At 43.5% G+C, this 14044-nt stretch overlaps 1 protein-coding gene across 1 annotated transcript in view; it reads right to left on the reverse strand.

Annotated features, from left to right (window-relative positions):
* The window catches only part of PKD1L3 (polycystin 1 like 3, transient receptor potential channel interacting), a gene marked incomplete at its 5' end in the record, with an annotated part of 58640 nt that overhangs the window by 36727 nt on the left and 7869 nt on the right, over positions 1-14044 (reverse strand). Inside the window, 5 exon segments of the mRNA XM_082863035.1 lie at positions 30-53; positions 57-79; positions 82-130; positions 2012-2230; positions 5503-5702. Coding sequence (XP_082719161.1) covers positions 30-53; positions 57-79; positions 82-130; positions 2012-2230; positions 5503-5702 — 515 coding nt within the window.

A 14044-nucleotide genomic window follows, 5' to 3' on the forward strand; every position in this document is an offset into this window, starting at 1 on the left:
AACAAATGAGGAACATTTATTTCACTAACGTTAGCTGTTGTAGCAGCCCTTCTTCAATAGCCCGTGGAGACCTCAATAGGTAGTGGAACTGAGAGCTGGGGTCATTATCAGCCAGGACAGTGACCCTCACCTGCAGGAAAAAGCAGAACCGAGAAAACTAGCAGATCTTCACTTAGCATAGACCCCTGCATCCTCCAGCTAGAAACAGGAGGACGCACTGCGGCAGCTTTGGCAGCTCTGTGGAAAGAAAGGGTGAGGTGTGGGGAGAAGATGTACAGATAAGTAGACCTAAGTTAAGTGACAGAAGGGGGGAATAAGGGCTGACAGTCCAGAGTTTATGTCTCTAAAATGAAATATTCATGGAATCAACTGATCGGGTCTTGGACCTCTAAATATCTCCACCTCCCACCCACCCAGAAAGGGTTATCAGATAACATACAGGACACGCAGTTAACTGTGAATTTCAGACAAATGATGAATAATTTGGGATCATACTTATACTAAAAATGAATTCACTATTTCTAATTCAAATTTAACTGTCTTATATTTTTATTTACTAAAAATGCTAATTCTAGACCAACAGCCATAAAGAAACAGATATTTTGTGTATTCTAGAATTTCCACATGTAGGAAAATATAAGAAAGATATAGGACAGAAATTAGAAAGAAACTGTCATCAAAGGATTTTTTTTGTTTTAAAATAAAGATTCTGGGTTTCCCTGGTGGTGCAGTGGTTAAGAATCTGCCTGCCAATGCAGGGGCCATAGGTTTGAGCCGTGATTGCGGAAGATCCCACATGCTGCAGAGCAACTAAGCCCGTTCGCCACAACCACTGAGCCTGCACTCTGGAGCTCGCGGGCCACAACTACTGAGCCCGCGGGGCACAACTACTGAGCCTGCGTGTCACGACTACTGAAGCCTGCACGCCTAGAGCCCGTGCTGCGCCACGAGAGAAGCCACCACAATGAGAAGCCCTCACACCACCATATAGAGTAGCCTCCACTCGCCGCAACTAGAGGAAGCCTGCGCGCAGCAACGAGGACCCAATGCAGCCAAAAATAAATAAATTAAAAAAAAAAAAGATCACTTACAGGTTTCCTATATATTGCTGTTAAATTATAACTTGACTTACACATAATTTTCATATCCAATGTATTAAGTGAGATAAACTTGCATTTGATTATAGTTAAGTTCTTTGGGTGTTTTCTTTTGGCTTATTCCCAACCTAAATGAATCATATGAAGGTTCAACCTTGGCTAAAAGAAAAAAAATGGAGATAAAGAGTTAAGTCCCTAGGCCTTGAGCCAGAAGATATGAAGAGAAATTTAAGAGAAGCCCCACTTGAATTCTTACACTACCTGCCTTTTCTTTTTTTTTAATTAATTAAATTTAGTTTATTTTTCGCTGCATTGGGTCTTCGTTGCTGCACGTGGGCTTTTCTCTAGTTGTGGTGAGTGGGCTTCTCATTGCAGTGGCTTCTCTTGTTGTGGAGCACAGGCTCTAGGCACATGGGCTTCAGTAGTTGTGGCTCATGGGCTCTAGAGCGCAGGCTCAGTAGTTGTGGCACGTGGGCTTAGTTGCTTTGTGGCATGTGGGATCTTCCTGGACCAGGGATCGAACCCGTGTCCCCTGCATTGGCAGGCGGGTTCTTAACCACTGTGCCAACAGGGAAGTCCCTACCTGTCTCTCTCTCTTTTTTTTTTTTTTTTTTTTTGCAGTACACAGGCCTCTCACTGTTGTGGTCTCTCCCGTTGCGGAGCACAGGCTCCGGACGCGCAGGCTCAGCGGCCATGGCTCAGCAGCCATGGCTCACGGGCCCAGCCGCTCCACAGCATGTGGGATCTTCCCACGAACCTGTGTCCCCTGCATCGGCAGGCGGACTCTCAACCACTGTGCCACCAGGGAAGCCCCCTACCTGCCTCTTTCGATGAAGGGTTTTTGTTTCTTTTTTCATCTTGTTCCACATATTTAAGACATTGTGGCAAAGTTTTTGGAATCCAAGTCTCATCACCTTCTGCATATCTGCTTGGTCCTTTCCCCAAGCCCACACAAAAATGAGCATATAGACTCCAATAAGGCTGGCCAGCAGGGGCACCCCAATGGTGTTGCTGGTCACACGAAGGAACAGCTCAGCTGTGTCTTCCGCTTTCACTGCCCGAGGCACAATGAAGAAATCGCCGCCCAAGTAGGTCAGGTGGTTACACAGACACTGTGTCCTCAAAAGTGGGCTCTGTGGCCCAAGGTGGAATAACAGTCAAGACGTTGATTCTAACTGGTGTGCTAAGAAAAGGACGCATGTAAAACAAACACAGGCATTTAGATCTGGGAAACAAGGGCTGATCGCTTATTCTCTGCTGGTGTAAACTGGGACAACTGATGGGCACAGCAGCTTGGCAACATCTAGTAAAACTGAAGAAGCAAAACTCCTTGAATCCTGTGATTCCAGTTCTGAATGTATATCCTGGGGGAATTTTGCACATGTGCACAAGGAAACGTGAAAAAGGATGTCTCTGTCAACACTGTTTACAACTAGGAGATATCAGAACAAACTGTGTGTCCAGTAACAGAACATACAAACAAACAAATAAGTAAGCAGAGGCAAACTAATGGGCTGCTGGACTTCTCTGGTGGCGCAGCGGTTAAGAATCCACTTGCCAATGCAGGGGACACGGGCTAGATCCCTGGTCAGGGAAGATCCCACATGCCATGGAGCAACTAAGCCCATGCGCCACAACTACTGAGCCTGTGCTCTAGAGCCCACAAGCCACAACTACTGCACCCGTATGCCACAACTACTGAAGCCCAGGCGCCTAGTGCCCATGCTCCGCAACAAGAGAAGCTACCGCAATGAGAAGGCCTCGCACCACAACGAAGAGTAACCCCTGCTCGCCGCAACTAGAGAAAGCCCGCGCGTAGCAACGAAGACCTAACGCAGCCAAACATAAAATAAACAAAATAATTTTAAAAATCCACAACTGATGGACTGCTATACAGCAGTTAAAAATGAGTGAATTGAAGCTGGATTCATCAACTTGGATGAATGCTGAATGAACAAAGCAAGTTAAAAAAAGGATATAATAGGGACTTGCCTAGTGGTCCAGTAGTTAAAACTCTGTGCTTCCACTGCAGGGGGCACGGGTTCGACCCCTGGTCAGGAAACTAAGATCCTGCATGTCGTGAGGCACAGTCAATAAATAAATAAACTTAAAAAGAAAAAAAAGAATATAATAGTATCATACCATTTACACAAAGACCAAAAGTGTGCAAACCACCATTCATGAATCCAGTTTGTCAGCCTCCCTCATTGGAAAGTAAGCTCATGAGGACATTCTTGTCCAACATTAGCTCCTATACGTGGGTCTGGAATGTATTAGATTCTCAATAAATATCTGCTGAAAGAATGAACACATAGGACTTCCCTGGTGGCGCAGCGGTTAAGAATCTGCTTGCCAGTGCAGGGGACATGGGTTTCAGCCCTGGTCCGGGAAGATCCCACATGCCGCGGAGCAACTAAGCCCGTGTGCCACAACTAATGAGCCTATGCTCTAGAGCCTGCGAGCCACAGCTACTGAAGCCCGCGCGCCTAGAACCAGTGCTATGCAGCGAGAACCTACCGCAATGAAGAGCCCCCGCTTGCCGCAACCAGAGAAAGCCCGTGTGCAGCAATGAAGACCCAATGCAGCCAAATAAATAAATAAATACATTAAAAAAGAAAAGTTTGATCCTTTAAAAAAAAAAGGAATGAACACATATACCAAATTCCGGACAGGGGTGACCCTTTGGTAAGAATGAGGAAATGAGGTTGGAGAGGGATAGATCCAGATCTTCCATTATCCCAGTGTTTTTTTTAAATTTTAAAATACTTGAACTAAATACAGCAAAATACAAACTTTGTGATAAAGCTGAGTGGTGTCTTTAATTTTTTAATCATATTATTCCCTATAACTTTTCATATATTGTAACATTTCTTTATAAAAAATATCTTTTAAAATGTCACTAAGCAAATGAATGGAAGGTACCAATTCCACACCTGATTTTGTAGATGAAAAGCCTAAAATGCTGTCAGGATGCCTGATTTCCTTCCACAGAACAAGGTTAAGTTCTGGTTGCCCAGTCCACTTTTGGCCGTTGGAGGAATTCTCATCGTGCACTCTGAGTTCTGATACTTTCATGGAGTCCTAATAACAAAGGCTTCAAGGAGGCAGGAAATGTCCTGATGCCTCTTGCAGTAGGTGGTCACTGCTGGGAGAGAAGAAAATCTCCCCCACCTCGCTACTCCATGGGGTTTCCCTGCCGAGCCGCACTGGACACTCGTCAGAAGGCAGACTCTCCGGCCCGCCCCAACTTACTGCGACAGACTCTGCATTTTAACAAGCTCCCAGTCTGAGAGGTTGCATGAATGGTGCGGAAGCCTTCCAAGGAATCCTCGTTCCTTGTATTCTCAATCTGGATAACACTCTCACATTAAAAAAAAATTTATTTGTTTTTATTTTTGGCTGTGTTTGGTCTTCATTGCTGCGTGTGGGCTTTCTCTAGTTGCGGCGAGCCGGGGCTACTCTTTGTTGTGGTGCGCGGGCTTCTCATTGCAGTGGCTTCTCTTGTTGCGGAGCACGGGCTCTAGGCACACGGGCTTCAGTAGTTGTGGCTCGTGGGCTCTAGAGCGCAGGCTTAGTAGTTGTGGTGCACAGGCTTAGCTGCTGTGTGGCATGTGGGATCTTCCCCGGCCAGGGATCAAACCCGTATCCCCTGCACTGGGAGGCGGATTCTTAACCACTGCGCCACCAGGGAAGCCCTATCAGATCGTTTAGGAAGAGCTGCCTCAGGATTTCCAGACGCTTACAGCCCATTCTTTGTGCACATGAAACCAGACAGGATCTCACAGGACCACTAGTGTGAAAATGTACAGCACCCTTTTAAAGCGGTCAGACACCTGGAACGAGGCAGTAATTGCAGAAGTGACAGTCTGTCCCCACCTGGCTTAGAGTGTACAGGAAGCTGTTAGCTTATTTTTAAGTACAAGAGTTCTCTTTTTTTTGGAGTGAACGGAGCAAGCTCCTATTGCAACTCCCTGCTCCAAAAATCCAGTTGCTATATTGTCCTTGAATAGAGGCTGTATCAGATATTGAATTGATATAGATACTACACTTGATCTTAGCCAAAAGGCCAAGAAGCAATAAAAGTTCTCTTTTATGTAGCAGAAAGTCGGCCTCATTTTACCCTCCGCATATTTAGTACTTGTAGAATTGATCAGCTTCCATACACCACTTGTCTTACTTTATGTAGATTGTCAGATTCACCCTGGACTAATGTTTGGGGAAAAAATGACAAATCTAAAGCAGAAGCCTGCCCCAAACAGACACGTTCTCTCAGCCCACCACACACACGCCTCCTACTTTTAACCAGGCTGATTTATTTCCCTTCCAACACTTTTGCTTTCTGGGCCGCCCCAAATGCGATGACAGAGCACTGAGTTTACTGCCAGCCGAGGTGGGAGAGCGGCACAAGTGGGCAGCTTCTGACCTGGCATCCGCTGCTCCTCCACGTGTCCCAGAAATAACACTGGGTGACGGCAGTGACCATCGGAAACAGGGCGGGCGTCTGCTGGGCACCCTCCTTGCTTCTATTCAACAGGGCTGTTACGTAGTAGGTGCCAACCCCACACTGCAGGCTCTCTGGAGTCAGCACCCGTGTATACTGCTCATCTCAGAACAAACAAGAGTACTTAGCTGCCTTTCAAAGGGCGTAAAAATACCATCAGAACCTTTCTTCAGAAGGGTCTATTATTATCATTATTTTATTTTACAAATGGGGAAATGATAAGCCTAGAATCACAAGTGGTTTTAAAGAAAATGACCGGTGATACAGTCTGGGACTTCGGATGACTCCTGTTCCAATAAAAAAAAATCATATGCTTTTGATAAATTAAGACTTAGAGCTAATGAATTAGAATGTATTATGAGTTTTAGAAAAACAAAATAATCACACATCAAAATGAGTAGCTAGGGCTTCCCTGGTGGCGCAGTGGTTGAGAGTCCGCCTGCTGATGCAGGGGACACGGGTTCGTGCCCCGGTCTGGGAAGATTCCACATGGGACTGTGGAGCGGCTGGGACTGTGAGCCACGGCCGCTGAGCCTGCACGTCTGGAGGCTGTGCTCCGCAACGGGAGAGGCCACAACCGCTAAAAAAACAAAAAAAAAGATCAGATCAGAAATAAATGAAAAAGAAATGAAGGAAACAATAGCAAAGATCAGTAAAACTAAAAGCTTGTTCTTTGAGAAGACAAAATTGATAAACCATTAGACAAACTCATCAAGAAAAAAGGGAGACGACTCAAATCAACAGAATTAGAAATGAAAACGGAGAAGTAACAACACTGCAGAAATTCAAAAGATCATGAGAGATTACTACAAGCAACTATATGTGAATAAAATGGACAACCTGGAAGAAATGGACAAATTCTTAGAAATACACAGACTTCCGAGACTGAACCAGGAAGAAATAGAAAATATGAAAAGACCAATCACAAGCACAGAAATTGAGATTGTGATTAAAATATCTTCCAACAAACAAAAGCCCAGGACCAGATGGCTTCACAGGTGAATTCTATCAAACATTTAGAGAAGCGCTAACACCTATCCTTCTCAAACTCTTCCAAAATATAGCAAAGGGAGGAACACTCCCAAACTCATTCTACAAGGCCACCATCACCCTGATACCAAAACCAGATGAAGATGTCACAAAAAAAGAAAACTACAGGCCGATATCCCTGATAAACACAGATGCAAAAATCCTCAACAAAATACTAGCAAACAGAATCCAACACATTAAAAGGATCATACACCATGATCAAGTAGGATTTATCCCAGGGATGCAAGGATTCTTCAATATACGCAAATCAATCAGTGTGATAAACCATATTAACAAATAGAATAAAAACCATATGATCATCTCAATAGAGGCAGAGAAAGCTTTTGACAAAATTCAACATCTATTTATGATAAAAACTCTCCAGAAAGTGGGCATAGAGGGAAGCTACCTCAACATAATAAAGGCCATATACAAGAAACCCACAGCAAACATCATTCTCTATGGTGAAAAACTGAAAGCATTTCCTCTACGATCAGAAACAAGACAAGGATGTCCACTCTCACCACTGTTATTCAACGTAGTTTTGGAAGTCATAGCCATGGCAGTCAGAGAAAAAGAAATAAAAGGAATACAAATTGGAAAAGAAGAAGTAAAACTGTCACTATTTGCAGATGACATGATAGAATACATAGAGAATCCTAAAGATGCTACCAGAAAACTACTAGAGCTAATCAATGAATTTGGTAAAGTTGCAGGATACAAAATTAATGCACAGAAATCTCTTGCATTCCTATACACTAATGGTGAAATATCTGAAAGAGAAATTAAGGAAACACTCCCATTTACCACTGCAACAAAAAGAATCAAATACCTAGGAATAAACCCTCCTAGGGAGACAAAAGACATGTATGCAGAAAACTATAAGACACTGATGAAAGAAATTAAAGATGATACCAACAGATGGAGAGATATACCATGTTCTTGGATTGGAATAATCAATATTCTGAAAATGACTATACTACCCAAAGCAATCTACAGGTTCAATGCAATCCCTATCAAATTACCAATGGCATTTTTTACAGAACTAGAACAAAAAATCTTAAAATTTGTATCGAGACACAAAAGACCCCGCATAGTCAAAGCAGTCTTGAGGGGAAAAAACGGAGCTGGAGGAATCAGACTCCCTGACTTCAGACTATACTACAAAGGTACAGTAATCAAGACAATATGGTACTGGCACAAAAAGAGAAACAGATCAATGGAACAAGATAAAAAGACCAGAGATAAACCCATGCACCTATGGTAAACTAATCTATGACAAAGGAGGCAAGGATATACAATGGAGAAAAGACAGTGTCTTCAGTAAGTGGTGCTGGGGAACCTGGACAGCTACATGTAAAAGAATGAAATTAGAACCCTCCCTAACACCATACACAAAAATAAACTCAAAATGGATTCGGGACCTAAATGTAAGATTGGACACTATAAAACTCTTAGAGGAAAACAGGAAGAACACTCTTTGACATAAATCACAGCAAGATCTTTTTTGATCCACCTCCTAGAGTAATGGAAATAAAAACAAAAATAAACAAGTGGGACCTAAAGAAACTTCAAAGCTTTTGCCCAGCAAAGGAAACCATAAACAAGACGAAAAGACAACCCTCAGAACGGGGGAAAATATTTGCAAATGACTCAACGGACAAAGGATTAATCTCCAAAATACATAAACAGCTCATGCAGCTCAATATTTAAAAAACAAACAAACCAATCCAAAATTGGGCAGAAGACCTAAATAGACATTTCTCCAAAGAAGACATACACATGGCCAAGAAGCACATGAAAAGCTGCTCAACATCACTAACTGTTAGAGAAATGCAAATCAAAACTACAATGAGGTATCACCTCACACCAGTAAGAATGACCATCCTCAAAAAATCTACAAACAATAAATGCTGGAGAGAGTGTGGAGAAAAGGGAACCCTCTTGCACTGTTGGTGGGAATGTAAATTGATACAGCCACTATGGAGAACAGTATGGAGGTTCCTTAAAAAACTAAAAATAGAACTACCATATGACCCAGCAATCCCACTACTAGGCATATACCCAGAGAAAACCATAATTCAAAAAGACACATGCACCGCAATGTTCACTGCAGCACTATTTACAATAGCCAGGTCATGGAAGCAACCTAAATGCCCATCGACAGACAAATGGATAAAGAAGATGTGGTACATACATACAATGGAATATTACTCAGCCATAAGAAGGAACAAAATTGGGTCATTTGTAGAGATGTGGATGGATCCAGAGACTATCATACAGAGTGAACTAAGTCAGAAAGAGAAAAATAAACATCGCATATTAATGCATACATGTGGAACCTAGAAAAATGGTACAGATGAACGGATTTGCAGGGCAGAAACTGAGACACAGATGTAGAGAACAAACATGGACACCAGGGGGGAAAGCCGCGGGGTGGTGGTGGTGGCGGTGGCGGTGTGATGAATTGGGCAATTGGGATTGACATGTATACACTGATGTGTATAAAATTGATGACTAATAAGGACCTGCTGTATAAAAAAGTAAATAAAATTAAATTAAAAAAAAGAAGACATTAAATCCTGAAATGGGTATAAAACCCATTGTGGAATATTTTCATGGACTTGTTTAGTTTTTGCTTTTAATTGGGATATAGGCTTGTTTGTTAGGGGAGGAATACTTTTCCCTTCTTCCCTTCCAGGTCCTTTGGCTGGTCTAATAATTTTTAAGTTGACATAAGACAGATTAACAAGAGAAAAACAAATTTAATTACGTATGTATGGGAGTCCCAAAGATGGGAGACTCCAAGACAGGCTGTTCAGGTTTAGCTGCCATCCTGAGCTAAGGAGAAGGGGGTAGGAGTCTGGGACATCAAAGGGGAGGAAGACATTTCACAGAAGATGAGAAGAGGAAAGGTCTGGTAAACAAATGTTTGCCACACCATGCGGAGATGTGTTTCTAATGCAAGAAAAGTTATCTTTGGTAATAGCTCTCTTCCTGGTACAGGCTCCCTATCTAATTTCTTTTTGGCAATTAAGAAGGAGGTAAAAAGCTCTTCTTGGCTTCCCTGGTGGCGCAGTTGTTGAGAGTCTGCCTGCCGATGCAGGGGACACGGGTTCGTGCCGCGGTCCGGGAAGATCCCACATGCTGCGGAGCAGCTGGGCCCGTGAGCCATGGCCACTGGGCCTCTGCGTCCGGAGCCTGTGCTCCTCAACGGTAGAGGCCACAACAGTGAGAGTCCCGTGTACCGCAAAAAAAAAAAAAAGAAAAAAAAAAAAAGCTCTTGAGTTTGTTGGGCCTTCACCATCTTCGGCACATTCTGGGGCAGCCTGCCCTGAACCCCATCATCTGTCACGCATTCTTAGGTTCCGCTCAGAGGTAAAGGGTGAACCCGGCTCCTTTCCAGCATCATTTTCTTGAAACATCACCATATTAGAAGGAAAGAGTAAAAGTGTTTTTTCAGGGTCACAAGGGTACTCAAGTTGTGACTTCAATTTTCCATATTTACCTGATCAGATGTGTTGTGAAATGACGCTTGTGGATGAGTGGTGAAGACACCTGGAATGAGAGTCCTCTTTGGGGCTTGAAGTTATTTCTACCGGAGCTTTTCCAGCATGTGTTACAGATGCAGGTCTGGTGAGCTCTGGTGGCACAGGGAGAGGCTGGCTGGTAGGTACAGGCATGACTGATACTCCCTGCTGTGTGACTCCAGGTGGTATTGAAGGAAATGGGCTGATGGAATGGCGCGGGGTCTTGGACTAAAAGATTAAAATATGCAAAGGAAAAGACTGAATATGATTATACCAAAGGATGAATAATTAAGGCAGTACTTCTAAAAGTGTTCTAGAACCCCCATGCCCTGTGAGGTAGTAATAGGCATTTCTCTCAAAAAGATCCTGTGCACTAACAGTTTTGAGAAAGTGGCAAACCATAGTACCTTCTTTGAAATTCACAATTTATATTATTGGGCTCACTGTCAACCATTCACTAAATTATAATTAAACATCTACTATGTGAAGCAATGTTCTGGGGAACTGAGGATACAGCAACGAACAAAACAAGCCAAGTTCTCGCTGTCATGGAGCCTCCATTTTTGTAATGGTGGCAGATACACAAGTTGTACCATGTACTGAATAAAGTAAAGGAAAAAACATAAAAAACAAAGGTAAGCAGATGAAGAGAAAGGGTGCTCAGCTATCAGGAGAGGGCATTTTTGCTGACAGTTGGATATAGGGAGAGAGAGAGCTCTGCCAATACACTGGAGAGGGACATTTGAGGGGTGAAAAGGCCCTGAGGCCACAGCCTGCTGGCTTTGAGGAACAAGAAGGCTAGATGAGAAAAAGGGGGAATTGGGGGAGGCCAGGAAGATCCCGGGGTGGGGTGGGAGGAAGGGACGGGGGTGGAGAGAGCATGTCACGTCAGGCGATCAAGAAGAGCATGATTTTACTCTCCATGAGATGGGAAGACACTGGGGGGCTCTGAGGAGCAGCAGGATGATCTGATTGTGCTGGACCCCCTCGGACCGCTGGGTTGAGAGGGGCCAGCAAGGGGCCAGGCCTGGAAGCAGGGAGATCAGGAGGAGGAACATGCACAGTGTAGATCGGTTGCTCGGAGACGGTGCGCAGTGGTTAGGCTTCGGCATGTGAAAGGCTCTGGGAAGTCCTAAGGTCAAAAACCTTTGTCGCGCTTCCCTGGCGGTGCAGTGGTTGAGAGTCTGCCTGCCGATGCAAGGGACACGGGTTCGTGCCCCGGTCCGGGAAGATCCCACCTGCCGCGGAGTGGCTGGGCCCGTGAGCCATGGCCGCTGAGCCTGCGCGTCCAGAGCCTGTGCTCCGCAAACGGGAGAGGCCACAACAGTGAGAGGCCCACATACCGCAAAAAAAACAAAAAAACCTTTGTTTTCCTTCCTTCTGGCAACATTTTAGGAATGTTGGTTGTTATCTTACAGAATATCACTTGGGAAATGCTGCTTTGAGGGGTATTTATTTCACCCCTGTTCTCTTTTATGTTGCTAGAAAACTTACATTTTGCAGTTAATGTTGGATCAAATAAATATGCATCTATATTTAGACATCCACTAAAAGGTTTCTATGCAGGACACAGACGCAAGAAGGCTGAGAAGTTTCTTGAAGGTGAAAATTTTTTTTTTTTGGCCATGCTGAGTGGCTTGCGGGATTTTAATTCCCTGACCAGGGATTGAACCCATGCCCCCTACAGTGGAAGCATGGAGCCCTAACCACTGGTCTGCCAGGAATTCCCTTGAAGGTGAAATTTATAGATTATGCAGAGGTCTACCCTTATTTTCCTTTCACTCAGATTTCTTTCTTTTTCCCTGTTTAAAAGAATTATTTTTTTAAATTTATTTATTTATTTTGCGCGGGCCTCTCACTGTTGTGGCCTTTCCCGTTGCGGAGCACAGGCTCCAGACGCGCAGGCTCAGCGGCCATGGCTCACGGGCCCAGCCGCTCCGCGGCACGTGGGATCCTCCCGGACCGGGGCATGAACCTGCGTGCCCTGCGTCGGCAGGCGGACTCTCAACCACTGCGCCACCAGGGAAGCCCCTAAAAGAATTATTAAATTTTATTGCATTGCATATATTTTGGTAAGATGCCACAAGTCCTCTTTTGGGATGAAGCAGGGAATAAACCACCAACCAACCAACAAGTGCTAACTATACCAACATGAAAGCCAAACAGAGGCTTTCAACTTTTCTTTAATAAAGCATCCACCAAACCTGATTCTTTCCTGCACTTAAGTACTTTCCTTTCCTTCTTCAAAAATTACATCCAGAGCCCTCTACGAGACAGAGTAGCGTTCTGCCAGGACCCACCAAGAATGATAAAAAGAATAATATTCCAAGATGCGCACTGTGAAGGTCAGTACTTATCAGAGTAGCACAAGCAGGTTGGTGGCATGTGGTTGAAAGATGAGCGGCTACTATAGGAAAAAGAAAGTCAATGAAGCTCAAGGAAAAGTTTTAGGATAGAAATATTTCTCTTTTACTTGGATTATTCACGGCTAAAAACAACACAAACTGTTTTATATAGGAAACCACAGTGATCATTTCCCACTGTTGATACATCTGTAGACAAGCCAGAAGACTGACTAACAGGATGGAGGATTGAAAACAGAAACTGGATTCTAGAAGTCAAAACTCTGGGGTCCAGAGCTGGTTTGCCTTTCACTGTAACTATGAAGCCTTGAGCAAATGACTTAACCTCTTAGTTTTCTCATCTTGAGAACCGGTGTAATAATATCCAACGATGTGAAAATTAAAGCAATGTATGTAGAGCTGAGTAAAACCTCACCTCAGATTAGGGTCATTAGGTTGACAGCTTGCTGAGAACAGCAAACTAACCCAGAACTTCAACTGTCGATCTGAGAAGGGGTTATGACCACTAAATAAGCCAACAGGCTGCTGAATGTAGGGTGATACAATTTCTTAGTCTTAGACAAATGCGTTTTGACAGATCTTGCCTTAAAAGATAAGGAAAAAAACAAAGAATAAAATGGAGGCTATGAATAGCACTTTAGAACCTGGGAATTGACTCCAAAGGACACAGAGGAAAGTGTAGCTCTGAAAATCATCAACAGCAAAATCCAGAAGAGTATTTCAGAAAGCTGTTTAACATCCTTAATTGAAACAGTCTGGTTTATTTTGTCTGTACTGCGAAACAGAGGATCTTAAAGATAAACCAACTGAAGCTAATATGCATAAGAATGAGATAGATTAAAAGAGAAATAAATGATAGTAGAGGATTTCAAGAAAACCAAAAATGCTACAGAAAAATTTAGATCCATGTTGGAGGTAATACAGGACAGAACTGAGGTGGAAAGGTCAAATCAGTGGTACGCAGGATAAATGTCAGGAGTTCTTTCAGAATGTACAAGAGTGATAAATAGGAAACCATCGTTTCACTTAAAAGAATGACAGGAAAGATATGGAGGCCAGGAGCCAGCAGGATAGCACATAGATAACTGGTATTGCTCAGGGACAAAACCAGAGCAAATGAGATAGAAGGGATAAGTGGGTAGAATAGAATAAAACTTTCATAAGCTAAGAAAGATGTATATATGCCACATCACATTCTAGGCAAAATCGGTGAAAAGTAACCTAGATGCATGCTAAAAAAAAGTTTCTGCAGCACAAGGATTAAAAAATTCTACAAGCAATCTGATATGGGAAAAAAAGCCTACCAGAAAAAAAAAGGGGGAGTGGCTAGCCTTAATCTTTTCCACTATGGCATTAAGCGCCAAAAGACAAAGATGTCTACAGAGTTTTGAGGGGGAAGACTGTGAGGAAAGAACTGCATCACTTTCATTGTAGAGTGTTGGTTATTCTCTACTATGTCCTCCCTTCCTTCCATGAGAACATGGCAGTCCAGCTAAGGACTACGTTTCCCAGCCCTCCTTGCTT

Source organism: Leucopleurus acutus, assembly GCF_964270905.1.
Source record: "Leucopleurus acutus genome assembly, chromosome: 20".
Taxonomy (NCBI): Eukaryota; Metazoa; Chordata; class Mammalia; order Artiodactyla; family Delphinidae; genus Leucopleurus; species Leucopleurus acutus.